At 44.0% G+C, this 17,221-nt stretch overlaps 1 protein-coding gene across 6 annotated transcripts in view; it reads left to right on the top strand.

Moving 5' to 3' along the window:
* AUTS2 (activator of transcription and developmental regulator AUTS2) overlaps window positions 1–15,413 on the top strand; it is a 768,033-nt gene extending 752,620 nt beyond the window's left edge. For all 6 annotated transcript variants that reach the window (XM_066202165.1, XM_066202162.1, XM_066202163.1 and 3 more), the window contains 6 exons: window positions 497–568; window positions 4,171–4,312; window positions 4,825–4,902; window positions 6,202–6,285; window positions 7,151–7,373; window positions 12,507–15,413. In XM_066202165.1, coding sequence (XP_066058262.1) covers window positions 497–568; window positions 4,171–4,312; window positions 4,825–4,902; window positions 6,202–6,285; window positions 7,151–7,373; window positions 12,507–13,746 — 1,839 coding nt within the window. In that variant the 3' untranslated portion in view covers window positions 13,747–15,413. The remainder of the gene's footprint in view (window positions 1–496; window positions 569–4,170; window positions 4,313–4,824; window positions 4,903–6,201; window positions 6,286–7,150; window positions 7,374–12,506) is intronic.
* Window positions 15,414–17,221: the final 1,808 nt, after the last annotated feature.

Genomic DNA, 17,221 nt, shown 5'->3' with positions numbered 1-17,221 from the left:
GAGCTGAAGTTCCAGAGGGACAGGCCAACAATTACATGAGGGAGTCAGATGAATTTTGAAAACCAGAGTGACCTTTTAAACGACTTCCATTTTCATCTTTTGGTGGAAATGCCAATCCTAGCATTTGTGGAAATGACCTGAGTGTGCAGCTGTGAAGAATCCAGCTGTGCAGGGCAGCTGCTGGCTGGGACACAGCTTCACAGCTTTCAGCAGCACAAGCTGCACTGTCAGCCAGTGGCATCAGAGGATTAGGGGAGTGTGTCCAACTGTAGCATTCATGGATAGCCAGATAAGTTCCTTAGCAAGGGACAAGTCTTTTCATTTCTGGTTTTCCAGGAGGATGGAGAGGGAGCCCTTTGCTTTCAGTTGGCTTGGCGTGGGGATCCCCCAGACCAAACCAGGCAGGGCTCAGGGTTTGTTTTCTTCTAGAAATAGAATAAAGCATCAAGGTTTTTGAAAGTTACTGATTCATGTCTTTTTTTTTTTTTTTCCCCAGAAACCTGGCAAGTGGTGTGCTATGCACGTTCACATCGCCTGGCAGATCTACCACCACCAACAGAAAGTCAAGGTCAGTGCCTGGGCAGCCTGGACTGGGGGTGAAGGGCACAGGGCAGAGATCAGAGAGGAAGGGTTGGCTCTCACCTGGGCACTTCTGAGCCATGGCCAGTGCCTCGGTAAAGTAACACACACAGCACTGAGCAGAAGCCTCGTTTCTGAGAGCTGGTATCAGGATAAAAAGCTAAAGGCAGAGTCCCAGCAGAGTGTCTGGGGTGTGCTGGAGCCAGGACAGCAGATCCTGAGCAATAGCTACAGCTTTGTCATTAGGAGGGGTGAAATGGAGGTGAGCTACAAGGTGGCTTTTATTTATTCATTTAAGGCTGAGGACACAAATGTATCAAGTGGGGTTTTTTTCTGGACATGATAGGCATATATATCCTCTTCCTCTCAATGTTCAGGGGCAGGAACATTTCTCCTGTCCCTAGGATGCTTTACCCCGTGTGGCTGCCCAGGCTCCCCTCAGCCTTCCTTCACAGCCCCTCATGGCTGGAGGGTGGCATCTGGATGTGTCGGGGCTGCCCAGGCAGGCGCAGCCTCTCAGGGGACGTTGTGTTACCAGACACTGCCTCACTGCACTGAGGGTTACGGGATGGAAGTCCTGTCAATTATTTTTCAAGCTCTGAGACTTCAAGGGTGAAGGCCTTGGGCAGTTTTCCATTCTTACTGTAACTGAATTTCCATTGCGCATGGACTCTGGGAAAGTTTCTTTCCCTCTATGGTATTTTCACTGTGCTCATCACTTTAAAATCTTGTGTTTCCCCTCAAGTTTTTCAGTAAGTCAGGAATGGTTGCTGTTCTTCACTGCTCGTGCTTCAGGAATCAATAGCTTGTGTTAGAAGCTAAAATTGCCAGGGAATCCTTAGCACTTTGCACTCTGTGTATGCACTCCAATTGTGTAGGGTAGTGGTATAAGAATATGAAGATGTTGAACAGCTATGAAAATCTGCAGCTAATAGAGTTTAAAAATAACCCTTTTAAACAAGGTTGACAGGTTAATTTGCTGCAGTAGGCATATCTCTCTTCTCTGCTTCCTTATGTTTCCCCTGCTAGTGATCTTCATTCATCTTTTCATTATCAAAAAAGACAAGATTATAGACCTAGAGAGTTATATGTCCTTTTTTTTATTTTATTGAAAAGATATTTTCTTGAAATGAAATTATTATTCCCATGCTATCTATGTCCTTTGAATCTTCCTTGATGTGATATTCACAAAGAGGTCAAACCAGTATATTTATAACTCACAGTAAATGCCATTTTCATGCAGCCATTTCTTTTACCTTACACTTTTCTACCTTGCATGTAAAAAAAAAAAAAAAAAAAAAAGGCAAGAATAAAGCCCAGAAGCACATGAAAGGATATTGCTTGAGGTTTTGGGGCTGTGCATGATGATATTTTCAAGAGTAACTGAGAAGTGTGTCTGGTCAGTAAGGAGAGTTGGGGTGTCCCCGGGTACACAGGAATTGTGTCCCCCCTCCTCATGTCACCACAAAGGCTGAATGTCTGCCTGAAGGCTCACACAGGACAATTTCTCCTTCTCCTCACACTCACTCCCGTGGTTGTGAAGGTGCCTTCTCTTCTGCACAAGCTGAAGGTGCTGCCTGAGCACAGAGCAAGGAATCCAATGGGTTGATTTCCAGTTTATGTGTGGTGCCACAGGACTGCTGCCAGTAACAATCTGGCCTAGTAATTGCTTGCAGAGGGCAGCAGCAGGCACTGAAGGAGCAGGCACGATGGGAAGCTTTAAAACACAACCTTCCTGACCTCAGGAAAAATTGCATGCAGCTGTGGATGCTGTTTGGCTGCCTGTGCCTCTGCAGCGAGACCTGGGTAACCTCTGCACACCCCGGGGATTCAGCAGGGCTGCGCAGCAGCTCAGGGCACAGAGCACATTTACACTGCTCCTTACACTGCCCAGTGCTCAGGAGAGGATTTATGCTCCATAATTGGGCCTCTCTCCTTTAGGAAAGGCCTTACAGCCTGATCCCAGAGCGGTGCAGACATTTACATTGATTTTTGGGGGCACCACGCTCAGGTGTTAGACATTTTCTGGAAATACATTAGGAAGGATTAGGAAGGCATCCAGGGGCTGCTCTCCTGGACAGCAGCTGGGGAGAAAAGAAATCTGACTGTTTCCCTGGTACTATTTTCAGGTAAACCAACACATTCAGAAATCTTTTAACACATCCGTGGTATTCCTGTTCTTCTTCAGACAGGGGATTTGTTCATTATTTAGAGCAGCACCATTCGTATGGCTGCAATTAAAGCTTCAGCCAGCTTTTGCTATTCTGAGTAATGCCTGTCAAAGGTTTATACCTTGGTTGTTAAAAAAGAATAAAAAGAGTTCACAGCATAAAAATCTGGCACACAGGCTTCAACTGAGGCATTTATATTTTCTGAACTCCTTTTAACTAATAAAGCACTTCAGTGTTACTTCCTTAAAAGACGTGACCTTCACTTGGCCACCTTTGCCATTTCGGTATTCTTGTAGGCCATTATCTCCAGACACAGATAATGCCTTTGTTTCCCTTTTTTAATTCTTGTTTTCCTTCTTTCTTTCCTTTTTTGTTCTCATGACTACACAGACATGTTTCTAGCCCTTGCAAAACAGCTGCGAGGCACGCACTCGTTAATTTGATCATAACTTTTTAATATGCATATTCATATCATTGTAATAGTCTGTACTCGGGGCTGGCACAGTATTAAATACTGATTTATAAAGCGTAGCCTGCTCCAGAATTACTGTTAAGATCTCCTGGTTCCATGTTACCCATTTATAAATCCTTTCAGCTGCCCTTCACAATTAATCAGCAATCTGCATTTAGGGAGTTCTGGCAGCACAGGTAATTGGGAATTTGGTTTTCTTCCTTCATTCTATAAAACTCCTGAAGCAGGCACCACTGAAATGAGGACGTGGCACGAAGAAGAGCACATCCTTCATCCACTTATCACTCACAATGCAGCTGCCTCAGCAAATTCCCCTCACAAAAGGGAGGCTGCTGACTCTAACACATGTAAATAAAGACATGCAGCACTTTGAGTGTGGAGTGGGAGCTGTCAGAGTGGGACTCAGCCACTCCTGCTCTGCACTCTGGTTCCTCTCAGCCCCTCGTTGCAGCCTGAGAGGCACTGGAGGATGCTTTGCATCCAGCATTTCTTGGTGGCAGCTTTCCCTTGGAAATGAGTGGTTCTGATGTCCTTGTCTGGTCTTTCAACACCCCTGTCCACCTGGGACCGGGACCAAGCTGACCTTCTCATTCATTACTAGGGGACAGATCTGTCCTTACAGCTCAGCAACTGCCTGAGACCTCTTCTGCGAGTTCTGTGTTTGTTGTTGAAGGCAGCTCTGTGCTGAACACCCTGGAGGGGTGGATGTGAGCATATGTGAGAACACTGGTGAAATTAGCAGGAAATATGCAGAGCCTGGGCTTTTCCCTCTTTGCCTTAGATCTCCTTTCCTGGAGAACAGCTGTGCATTTGTGCTTGGGGTCCCGAAAACCAATATTCTTGTTAAAACATCAGTATGAGTGAACTGCTCTACCCACATCATTCTGGAAGTGCCTTTTGCTGTTACCTTTTCAGACAATCTTTTCCAAGTTCTGTTTTCCGTTTCAGAAACAGATGCAGTCTGATCCACACAAGCTGGACTTCGGCCTGAAACCAGAGTTTCTGAGCAGGCCACCAGGCCCCAGCCTTTTTGGAGCCATCCACCACCCCCATGACCTGGCTCGGCCCTCAACTCTCTTCTCCACAGCCAGTGAGTACTGAAAGTGAAATCCCCTTCTTGCTCCTTGCTCATTAAGATGCTAACCCTTGCCATGAATTTCCCATATGCTTTGGCTTATGAACTCTCTGCAAGACATGCCAGGGGTTATTAGTCTATTTGATAAATATTTAAAAATTATTCTGTATGCTTTTATGAAAAGCCCAACCTGCTGAAACACTGCACTGGTAGTGAATGAAGGAACATTTCCTCACGGAGCGATGTCTGATGCGTCACGGAGATGAGATGCTGGAAATAAGCTGTAACTCACATGCATTTCCTTTTTGTTTCTGACCTGAAAACATTCATTCTCCTGCATCCCTTATCCTCTAACTGGGTATTTCTGTTTGGAAAAGCAGCTGCTCTTTGCATAGGATCCTGTGAGCCCCACACAGGGCACAGCACTGTCAGCTCAGTGAGCTGTAAACCAAGGGACAGCCCAGAGCACAGCCAGTCCCTCTGTGAGCCTTGGCTGGGAATTGACCCCTTTTGCTTTGTTTTGGCAGGTGGGGGGCATCCAGCCGGGACCCCTTTTGGCCCACCACCCCACCACAGCAACTTCCTCAACCCAGCTGCTCACTTAGGTACGTCCTCTCAGCTCCTGGGGAATCCAGCTCAGACACTGACCACTGAGGAATGACAGACGTCCTGTGTGGAGACGCTCTGAGTGTTCTGCTAATTAATCATTGCAAAGGGCACATTTCAGCAGTTTACTTTTAGTCTTTACCCAGGTGGAAGTTGTAAATACACAAAGTGTATTTACAACAAAGAAAAGTGTCCCTGAGTGTGTCTTAAAATACTTCTGGACCTTAGAGAAGCAGAGTGTCAGGGCTGGCTGGGTTTCATTGGAGTTATGCTTAAAACCAGTCCAAAAAATGCCTTAAGGGCAAGGCTTTGGATGGCAGAGATTTCTTTTCCTAACTCCTACTTAGATATCTGTTTTTCCATTAAAGTGAATAGGAACCATAGCTTTAAAATCTTGTGATCTGGCTTCACGCGTCAGTTAGTGAAAATTAGTGAATACACATTTAAACCAGAACTGCTTAAGTTACCAGATGTTTTTATTTCCTTTCTAACTTACTGCTTTTGTAATAAGGTGATCTACTCCTTATGGGAGCATCCAAGACCAAGACTTTAAATTGGCATTTTATTTTGCATGGGGAAGGATTTGGGAGGGTCACCAAACTGGGACAGCCAACAGACAATGCAGGTTTATCATTCTGCACTTCACTGCCCATGGAAAATGCTGGCTTTGAGCTTCTTTTTCTCTGTGCTCGTATTTATCAGAAGTGACTTCATCAAAATTGTTAGACTGCTCCAAAATAAAGTGAGAATTTGCTTTATATGATTTTCCTGTTGCCTGTATGCATTAAGTAAAAAACCTGTTCCAGCATTTTTCAGTCCATACTAGTTTTTTTTGTGTAGTATTAGCAATAAACACCAAGGCAATCACAGAATGCTCAGGCCAGCATGACATATCAGTGGAACAGGACATTTTATTTGGCTCTGGTTGAAGAGACATGGCCTGAAGGGGTTTGGAGCACAGTTGGTAGATGATGGTAGTGTGACTAGCAAGGGACATTTCCTGAGGAAAGAAATAAAAGGAAGTAAAACTGGAGATGTTTGAAGGTTTCAAATGAAGTATCATGTCCATTTTAACATCTGAATTTTTTTGAAGAGGGAGTTTTTTAGTAGATGATGCCATGGGAATGGCCAGGAACAAAGCCAGCATTTTGTGTCGCAGCCCCTCTGAACCCTGCTGTGTGTGTGGGGAGGCTGTTCCAGCATTGCTGGGCACAGCTGGGGTGCAGGAGGATGCCACGGGGGCGCAGGATGGGAAGCGGCAGCCTCAGGGCGTTTCAGCTGTTTGTGTTGGTTTGCAGAGCCCTTCAACCGGCCGGCGTCGTTCAGCGGCCTCACCGCCGTGGGCAGCAACGCCTTCGGGGGGCTCGGGAACCCCACAGTCAGTGAGTACCTGGGCCATGGCCCCCCCTGCCCTGCAGCTCAGCAGGGACACTCAGGGGACTCTTTGCTCTCTTTTGTACTGCTTGGTTACATCACTTGCCACTAAGAGATGGGAAATTGGAAAGCGACCTTTTCCACTTGTCAGTAAATCGTTTTCTGTTAATTACTTAATGGTTTGGGTTCAACCTAGTACTAAATGTTACCATTACATTGTTCATTAAAAAAAAAAATAGAGCCTTTGAGTGTTTGTGAAATTTCCCATGGTTTTATTGCATGTTTGGAAGTAAATAATGTGTGTATCTAGGGAGCTGTGGATGGAGACTTTATTTTTTTCCTCTCTCACCAGTAATCCAGGCCATGTGCCTGGAACAGATCACTAACCTGTATTAATTAGTCCAGGATCATCAACATTGCTCTAAATCTAGCCAGTCACAGAAAATCATCCTTTTAAAAGCCACTCTCTTTCTTCATACTTCAAATCTGGCATGATTTTGGTCACATATTATTTGATTTTGGTTCAGGATCAAGTGCAACAAGTTCCATTATTTATAGTCCCTATAACGGTCATTTCCTGATTTCTCCAAAACATTTGGAATAAAGATCATTGTCACTTTTATCTTTCTCCTTCATCCCTTGTCAATTTTATCCACAGCATTTCCCTTTTCCAATTAAAAGAGCTGTCAGATACCTGCCCATTTTTAGGAATGAGACCCTCTAATGAATCTCTGTTAATTTCCTTTCCTTTTCCAGCTCCCAATAATATGTATTCATTTTAACTCTGAGTGCTGTAAAAGTTGTTTTGGTAAGTACCTTCACTAGAGCATACCTTTTCCTTAAACCTTTTTGTTTTCCACTTCACCATTTCAGCACCCAACTCAATGTTCGGCCACAAGGATGGCCCCAGTATGCAGAGCTTTAGCAACCCTCACGAGCCCTGGAACCGACTGCACCGAACTCCTCCTTCGTTCCCGACCCCTCCGCCCTGGCTGAAGCCAGGAGAGCTGGAGCGCAGTTCATCTGCTGCAGCTCATGACAGAGATAGAGATGTAGATAAACGAGACTCATCTGTTAGTAAAGATGACAAAGAAAGGTACGAAAGAACACTTCCAAGAATTGTCTAGTTCAAAGCTTGGGGCTCCGTTCCGCTTTTAACCCTCCCCAGCCTGGCACGTTGTGAACCCAGAGCTTCACCAGAGGCACGCCTGGAGCTGTCCCCAGGGTGGCACCACAGAAGAGGCAGGTTTCCAGCTCAGGTGTTCCCCTCCACAAGGTTTCTCTTCCCACTTGCACTGCACACTTCACCTGAAGGAGCTTGGCTGGAGCACAGTTCAGGCAGTGTCAAGTGGGAATAGAATCAGACCCACCCACTGTTACCTTGTGGGTCACATGGTCATAGGTCTCTTGAAGTGTTAATGTGGAGATAGTGCCTGACAGGATGGAAAAAAGGATTCTGAAGTCCATCAGATGCTTATCTGCACCTTCAATACTTAAATAACTTTGTAAATCAGACCTTGTCTGCAAAACAAGTAACACTTGCTCCCTCCTCAAAAAATGGCCTGACCAGAGGACCCAGTGCTAAAGGTGCGAGATGAGAACACTAAAAATGCACCAGGAATGTCATGTGCCAAAACCTCAGCAAGCTTCAGAGTATGCAGTTCATGAAAAGCACTTCTTTCCCCTCAAAGAAGCCCCTACACTTGCACTGCTGTTTGCACGCCTTCCAACACAGCTTCTATTCAGTGTTTTACATGGACTTGCATGCTCACATGTCCAGGCTGGGAAGGGTTAATGAAAAGTAAAACCTGGTCATATTTATTTTTTTGTCAGGTCTGTTCCCATTATTCAGTTAACGCAGTTACAATTCCTCTTAACACTGAAGTACCAAATTTATAAGAATTTGCCATTCAGCAAGTGTCATGCCTTCCTTGAAAAATGTAGAGAGGCTGATTTCAGCTTTTTCAGTTGTGGCTTGATGGCTTTTCTGTTTAGTTTGCACATTACTTTGCTACATAATGGCTATTTGTTTCTAGTATTTTAACCTAAAAGAATATTTAGGAGATGTGCTTTTCAGACTTCTCTGTCACTAACCCAAAGATACGCATTAGTAGCCTTGTCTAAAAGAAGTTATGCTAACACATTAGATATTCTGAAACTACATGGAAGAGCTTTTCTACGTTGTTCTAAAAGAAAGGCGAACTACAGATCTTTTCACCTACATTTTCCATTTGGAATATTTTCTGTTTGGTAGCATAGCTTCATTATTTTCATGTCTGATGTTAATGCTTCAAAAGAAATTGCTGTTGCAAATTGGGTTTTTCTGTCCTGCAGAAGGCTTAAGCATGTGAGTAACTTTACTGGCTTGAATGGCAAAGCATTTTAGTTACTATGATGTGGGAATGAAGTCTGTAGAATTATGTGATTATTTTGGTTGCTGTTTTGTTGTTTTTCTCATGAAGTGTTCTGCTGAAGAAAATCCCTTCTTGAAAACATTCCTTGCAAGTTGCTTTGGCATTGCCTGAACTCCATATCATAGCTCAGAACATATTTCTTCTCAATAATTTGAGAGCTTAGCAGTATGCATCATCCATCCCTCATACTTGTGCACAATTCCAGCTTGCAGTGAGTGCAGTCCTGGTTTCACCCCTGCAGTGCTGCTGTGCGCCAAGCTCTGGGGGCTGGGGCATCACACTTTGCAGCATGTTCACACTGTGGCCTCTTTGAGGAGAGGCTGAGAATCCCTTCCCAGAGCTGTGCTCCCTGTGGAGAGAACGTCTGAGGAGTTGAGAGCCTCTCCTGCCTGTTCCTTAACATTCAGTGGCCCCCAGTGGGGTGAGCACAGAGCTTTCTAGTTGAGGTCCCAAGGTTTGTTATCTATTTGAAATTAATTTGCCCAAGCAGAAGGAGCTGGGAATCACAGCCAGGGGTTTGATTTGACCCTGGTCATCAAGGGTGTAACCTTACCAACCCAGAAATGGCCCAGGTAGCCGAAAGCATTGACCTCAACTCCTACCTGCAGTGGAAAGGTCCCTTTGAGCTTGGCACTCCCCACCTAAAGTCGGTGTTGGATGGGGTGGAGATCCCTGGTGGCTCCTCTTGGATCAGCTGCATGGCCTGTGCACAACACCCCCTCCCAGACAGACTGAGAGAGGTGAATCCCAGCCCAGAGAGTACAGAACTGCAGCGGTGACGCTTTCCTGGCTGGGGGTGACACTGCAGAGCCCTGATTGCTCCTGGAACATTGCATGTCCCTTCCAGCTCAGGGTGTTCTGGGATTCTGTGATTGATTGCAGTTGTGGAGGGGTTTTTTTTAAAGACTCTATTATTCCAGCCCAACATTAGGGAAAAAAATCAGTAAAAATAGCAAATGTGAAAAGCAGGATTTGTTCCTTCTCGGTGGTACTTTGTTCAAAAGATGTCACTGAACACTTCCAGTACAATCATAATGGCATTTAAGAGTCTGCAATCCTAGAGCATTAGCCCAAACCAGCCAAGAATCTGTTGATCTTTCAGTGAGCATATGTGAGGCACACACCTTGCATAAGAAAGTCTATTTTTCAGTGTAGCACACAGCCTCAGAACTTCTCTTACTTGGTAATAAGTTCATTGGATAATGTAATTTTAAGTTTCTTCTGTGTGGAGGCAGTGGCTTAGAGCTGTTCTCATATTATCAACCTAAGGAGCTCTTGACAAATTTGAGGATTGAAAAGTTATTCCTTCTCTGTCCACTGGATTACGTGCAGTTCACTTAAATGAGCTGGATAATCAGGAGCCTCTTGAGATGTTACCAACACTGTCATTGAATATCATGGCATTGGCAAAGGAATTTGTCATTTTGGTTGCACATATATTTCTCTTAGTCACAGAAAACAGCTGTTATTTCCTTTAAATTTTTATGTCATTTAAAGTACATCAATTATATGGAAAACTGATTAAACATCAGCAAAAGGACTGAATGAGCTTTCCTAGGGAAATAAAACAATTAAGGGTACCCGCTGAACTAGTCCCATGAGCAAAATAAATAAAAGATTAGGTATTGCAGAGCCCACAAGCCAGTGTTTTCCCAGCAAAGTAAAAGAATTGAACCTTCATGTTGAGAATCCTTCACTGAAGCACCTTGACTTGGTCTCCCTGTGTCCAGATCTGGAAGCTGTTAAATCAAATACCTCAACTCTTGGTGGAAAGCAAGTGGAGAGGTAAATTAGAGCCAGGTTACAATTTCCAGACTGTTCAGGTCCCACTGAATGAAGGCAGCGCCTGACCCCAAGCAGTGAAGTGCTGGACAGGGCAGACGAGGCAGGGCTGGTAACAGATGCTCTGTCTTCCAAGTGTTTTCCAGGAGTCAGTTCTGGACTTTGGAAGTCTCTCACACATGGCCCATGAAATGACAGTTTCAACAGTTCAGTCTAGACACAGCAAAAGACGCACCTGGTGACATTAGAATGAGAGTTTCCTTCTGCCAGGCATATTTTCTGCATTTGCTGCATTTTCACTGTCCAGAAGTACCTAGAGGTACAAATCTTACACAGTTCGGCATAAAAAGTAGGTGACAGAAATCGTACAGGTGAAGGAGCCAGTGTTCACCTTGGGGTCACCCTTCAGCAGCCCGTACGGCTCATCTTGCCCAGAGTGTCACCTGCTGGCGTGTCCCAGCCTTCAGGTGACACCGGCACCCAGAGAGACACCACGTCAGCTGGAGCTCAGGGGAGGCCTCACTGCTTACCCTTTCCACAGAATCCCAGAATAGCTGGGGTTGGAAGGGACCCTGGAGATCACCCACTCCAACCCCCTGCCAAGGCAGGGCCACCCAGAGCAGGGGACACAGGAACGTGCCGGGTGGGTTTTGTCTTCAGAGAGACCATCCTGGGCATCCTGTTCCAGTGCTCTGCCACCCTCAATGGAAAGAAGTTCTTCCTTATGTTAAAGTGGAACTTCTTGTGTTTTAGTTTCTGGCCATAAATAATTTTTGCCTTTAACAGCACATTGTCCCTCATCCCACATGGAACAGAATTTCCATATTCAGCAAACAGCACATGGCTAGGACTGACTATGTGGAGCTGTCTTTATAGGGAGACTCCAACTCAGAGGTCAACTGAAATTACGAAGAGGTTAAAATCATTGGAACTGAGGGATTAGATTCACCTTGTGAATTTGATTAGTTTTAAATGTGAGAGCTTTTTCACTTAGCGTTGCCCGTAACAACTCCTGGTCAACACTACTTCCTGAAAATAATTGGTATGGAACGCATTTCCATATTTAGATTTTTTGTTTATTGCCAGACAGTAATTCCCCAATCTTTTGTGCACCGTAACTAGGTTTGAAAGATGGAATGAATTCACAGTATTTTCTAACTTGGTAGCATTGGCTGTGTTCCGCTCAGCTTGTTGTAACCTAGAAATGGGAAGAGTTGGTCATCTGAGGAGCAGCTAACTCCAGGCATGATGTTTTCAGAACCAGCCTGAAGGATGGACAGATTTAGTAGACTTATCTCTGCTGAGGAGGTCAGGACATAATCTGTGTGATGGGCAGCTCTGTTAAACACTTGCACTGAGGGTCACTGCACACTCAGGGAAGTGCCTTCCTGTCAGAGAGCTGGGTCGGCACCATCAGTACTGGTGGTACTTGAAAGGATTTTGTCTCAGGTTGAAGTAAATTGAATTGTGAGAAGTAAATTGAAAAGCTAGACATTTGAAGAGAAGAGAGGAGAGAAATTAGTAGTGTACATAGGTCTGGAAATGTTTTTAAAAGTCATTTGAAAAAATAGTAATCTACTTTCCCAAATATATTCTTAATAGAAGATGTAGGTAGAATACTATTAACCCTGTAATTTGCATTTAATTGCCTCACTTTTTGGATGAAATGAGTATGTTTTTCCTTTTCTCCCTCTTCTTTGCAAACATTTAAGGCCGCTGTCTTTGAAATACATTTAGTCCTAGAGCTAGATTCCCCTGGGAGCCTTCTGTGGACTTCTGTGTTCGAGATCTCAATCAGATTCTTCACAGAGCAGCTTTGGAGATCTGCTGCTGCTGCAATGAGATAACAGAATATGCCAAGTTTAGAGATGGGATGTTCTTCTGGAGTTTTGGGTGTGCCAGAGGCGCAGTGCATTTACTGGTGCACGCCACCAACTCTCTGCAAAGCCACGAGTAGAAAGCCAGGCACTCTGATGCTGTGATTTCTTTACAGAGCTTCTCATGCCTTCATTTCACGCTTCTCTTTCTTGTAGGGAGAGCATTGAGAAAAGACACTCCAGCCATCCTTCGCCAGCACCTATCCATCCAGTAAACTCCCTCGGACATAACCGCAGCTCAAGTGAGCAGATCAGGAGCCATCTGAATCCCGAGGTTCGAGAAAAAGAGAAACCCAAAGAACGAGAGAGGGATCACCCCGAATCTCGGAAGGAAATTAATGTTGAAGAGCACAAGGTGAAGGACAACTACGTTTTGGAGAAAGAAGGCCTGAGCCATGAAAGCCGAGTGGTGGAAGAGTCTAAGCAAATGCCCAGGGTTCCTTCCCCCTATGCCAGGCCCCCCGTTGTGGAGAGCACCAGGCCCAACAGCACTTCCAACCGCGAGGCCGACAGGAAGAACGAGCCGGCGTATGATAACCCGAAGAAAAGCAACGAAGTCAAGGTGAAGGAAGAGCGAAAGGAAGACCATGATGTTCAACCTGAGGGACCTCAGACTCATAGGTCATCTGATCAGCCACCTCCTATATCCACATCCAACGTCCATCCAAGTCCTCTAGTGTCTATGCCCATGACTGTAGGTGTGACTGGTATACATCACATGAACAGCATCAGTGGCCTGGACAGGACTCGCATGATGACCCCTTTTATGGGAATTAGCCCAATTCCTGGTGGAGAACGTTTCCCCTATCCTTCTTTCCACTGGGATCCAATGAGAGACCCCTTGAGAGATCCCTACAGAGAGCTGGATATTCATCGGAGAGACCCCCTGGGCAGAGACTTTTTGCTAAGAAACGACCCTCTCCATCGCCTCTCCACGCCAAGGTTGTATGAAGCAGACAGGTCATTCAGGGATCGGGAACCTCACGACTACAACCACCACCACCACCACCACCACCCCCTGTCCGTGGACCCGCGCCGGGAGCACGAGAGGGGCACCCACCTGGACGAGCGGGAGCGGCTGCACATGCTCCGCGAGGACTACGAGCACGCGCGCCTGCACTCGGTGCACCCCGCCGCCCTGGACGGGCACCTGCCCCACCCCGGCCTCCTCACGCCAGGACTGCCCAGCATGCACTACCCCCGCGTCAGTCCCCCCACGGGACACCAGAACGGCCTCCTCAATAAAACTCCCCCCACAGCAGCTCTCAGTGCCCCTCCGCCTCTTATCTCCACGCTGGGCCCTCGGCCCGGCTCTCCCAGAAGGACTACTCCTCTGTCCACAGAGATGAGAGAGAGGCCTCCCTCTCACACCCTCAAGGACATCGAAGCTCGATAAGCAGAGTGAGAGTCAATGAAAACCAGAGCAAGAGGGACAAAAACCTTGTAAATGAACATAATATAAAGACATTCTTACTAGTCATTGATACAGACTGGGGATGTGACCCACTGTACAATATGTATAGACCCGAGTGCAAAGATTTTGAAATGATTTTTTTTGTATATTATATGTTGAAATTTTCCAGATCTTTTAGCCAAGTCCATATGTTCCTTGTGTCTCCTACTCTATTTTATTTCTAGTATAAAATTTTCAAAATTTGAACTGAAGAACAAGACATCAGTCTGAGTGATTTGACTAGAAACAAGCCACCACCAATGTCAACCCTACAAAGCTCTTTCAAACCAGAAGTGAAGTCAATTGTAGATATTTATGTAAAAAGATTGCTTCATGGATTAATGGTTCATATATGCAAAAAGGGTAAGATGAAAGCTTTACTTTGTACAAATGTAAATAGATAAAATTAAGTAACATAATACATTAATACTTCTTAAACTGTGCTATTTGCAAACTTAATATTGATCAACACAGTCTGCTTATGCTGTGTTACTTATATTGTTATAGACAGCTAAACCCCTTCAACTATGCAATGAATTTTAAGGCTTTTCACAAAAGCCTTTATAACTCAAAGGAGCCTTTTCAACACACAACATAATTAAAGTCATATTTTCCCTGAACAAGCTCATTTATAATGGAATCCTATTTCTCTTGTTTTGATGAAGAAACAGCCCTTCAGATGTGTAGTTTTCTGTGTGAACCCTTGCATCAGGCTGCTGAGGTCACTGTAGCTCGTGTGTCCCTTGGATGGTGTCAGGGTTAGTGCTCTGTGATCACTGATACGGAGTCATGGCAGATTGGGTTTCAGTCATATTAATCTGGGTTAAATGGTAATAATCAAATGCTGGAGATTTTCCAGAACTTTTGTCGCTTAACATGTCAAATTTATTTTGGAAGAACATCTGCTTACAGCCATTCATGTCTGGTTTTATTGCCAGTGTGTCATTTTTACCTGTACACACATTTTTTTTTGTGTTAAGTGATTTTTAGCTGCATTGAAACAAATCCTACAAGAAAGCGAATACTTTTCTAAATGATGGATATGTTTTCACTGTGGATCAGTAGTTTAATTAATGAACTCCATTGCAGATTTCATAATGGAATTTATTGTATTTCAGTTGGTAATAAAGTCTGTGAATAGTTAACAGGTCAGCCTTGTTGTTCCCTAATCATAGAAGACATGAGATAACCTGAAGAACATGGTCCTTTTTAAAAATATGCATCAATCTTCTGAAATCTGTCTTTTCACAGCACACTTTTTTATAAAGTTAAGTTAAGTTTCTTGTCTAAATATTTGGAGAGAATATGACTTTATCAGAGAGAATTCAATATCTTGTCTACTGGACTGTAAAATATATGTATGAAATAAAATTAGTTCCATTGGTCTTCTAGTGTATTAAAGTGCTATCTGAAGTTGTTACCCTGTTTTGGCAAAAAAAAGAAAAAAAAAAGAAAAAAGTTAACTACAAACAGTTGTTTCTAATGATCAGAGATCTATTTTAGTAGTCAACTGAAGGTTTAGTTGTGAGCTTCAGATTTTTTGTGAACTCCAGATGTTGTGCGGTGTTTCTTTTTTTTCTTTTTTTTTTTTTTTTTTTTAACAAACAAAAGGAAAAATACAAAAAAGTCCCAACCCTGAGGAATATGTACACTGGAACCGTAGTGGTAGCTTTCAGTATTGTAAAGAGATTGTTATATACAAACCTTTTTGCTGTTTATCCTGTATGTAATAAAGTCCTTTCTAGATCCTATGTGAACAGAAAAGTGAAGCGGCTCTCAATCTTCAGCATGTTTCCTCCTCAGCGAAGACTTGTGTAATGTAAATTGTGCCATGTTATTAAAAAATGTGAACTAAACTGCTAGGTGCTTCTTTGTGTGCAGTACCCCATCGTTGCTATGGGGAGGAAGTCCTTTTTCCCAACTGTGGGGTTTTGTTCAGGAGTAGCTGTTAAAAATGTAAAGGAAACTGCAAGCTTTCATAAGCCATCTTATTGAAATCGTTAGAACAATCAGGGAAAAAGAAACAAAAAGGAGAGCAGATCCTTGGCTTGTCCAGATTCTTTAAAATATAGTAACACTCTACTTGGATTAGATTTGAATTAGACCATGCTCTTGGTCTGCTGGATGCACATCATTAAAAACCTGAGTTACTGAAGGAAGGCAGGTCTGGATGGCCACAGAAGGATGTAACTACTGGAGCAAGTGAGAGAGGCCCCACGAGGCAGGGTCTGATTGAGAGCATCATCTTCCGGGCTCATCTCATCCTTGTTAGAGGAGCCTGACAGCTCTGGCAGCATCTTCAGGGGGAAGAAATGTGGTCTTGATTGTCCAGACTATGATCCTTGTCCTCCCAGGTGCTGAGCAAACTCTTCTTGATGGTCCTTAATTCCCAATTAAGCCAATGAGCCCTCACTCCCATAGTCCCAGAAAGCATCGAGGCATTTCAGTCCCTTTGAATTCAATCCAATTTAAGTGCTCCACGCCTTTGAAGATCCACGTGTCAAGTCTTCTTGTACCGGTGATGCTCAGAGGAATATGCCTGAAAGGTGTAGTAAGAGATGAAACAAGATTTTTAATGCTTTTAAATGTCTTCAGGTGCATTCGGTGCTTTTCAGAAATCTGATACAGAGATGTTAGCTTGCAGGTATAGGCAATTTCATCTCTTTTGAAGGGTTTTCCATTCATTACATTTGTCTTAAATCTTCTATTTTTGAATTCACTTGTGTTTAAGAAATGAATTTAATTTAAAGACCATGCCAGATACCATCTGTGGGAATGAAATTAGTCATAAGGATATTAATTCTGTAGGTTGTGTGAGATTTTGATCATAGAAAACCCTCAGTGTGCTTATAGCAACCAGGACTTTGCATTAGGTTTTAAAGTCGCACCTTCCCAAATTCCAATTAGTTTTCCACTTGGCAGCTTCCTGTCATCAGCTGAGATGCCAAATACAGTGTATGGGAAAGGAATCTTTGTAAACAGTCCTAACACTTGTTTTCCCAATATGTTGTTCATTTTATGCCATGCTTGGTCCCTTCTTCTTTAACTTCCTATGTTTTGATTATCAGTTTTCCTTACTGAGACTTAGCTCCAGCCTGGTTTTCTGCTTTCCATACCTTACTGCTGCCCTCTTACCCAGTCCTGTCCTCTTTCGTGGCCTAGGACAGCTAAATCTTACCCAGAAGCGGCAATAAACACTGCAGATTTTCCAAAAGTCATAGATATTGTACATTGTTGTTCTTCTACCTTTGTCTGTAGGAGCTCATGAGAACTGTAGTCTTGACTGGACTGGAAGATAGATGGCGGTTGGGGAGGATTTTACTGCAAGTATTTTCATTTGCTGTGGTTGTGCCTCGTTGAGGAAATGTTTGGCACGGTTCTTGCTGATATGAACTCTAATTACGGCTTCACATGTGCA

The sequence above is a fragment of the Chamaea fasciata genome, unplaced genomic scaffold, assembly GCF_029207755.1.
Source record: "Chamaea fasciata isolate MVZ Bird 193981 ecotype frontalis unplaced genomic scaffold, bChaFas1.0.hap1 SCAF_21, whole genome shotgun sequence".
NCBI classification, from domain to species: Eukaryota; Metazoa; Chordata; class Aves; order Passeriformes; family Sylviidae; genus Chamaea; species Chamaea fasciata.
The sequence above is the reverse complement of the archived record's forward strand: the minus strand, read 5'-3'. Positions and strand labels throughout refer to the sequence as shown.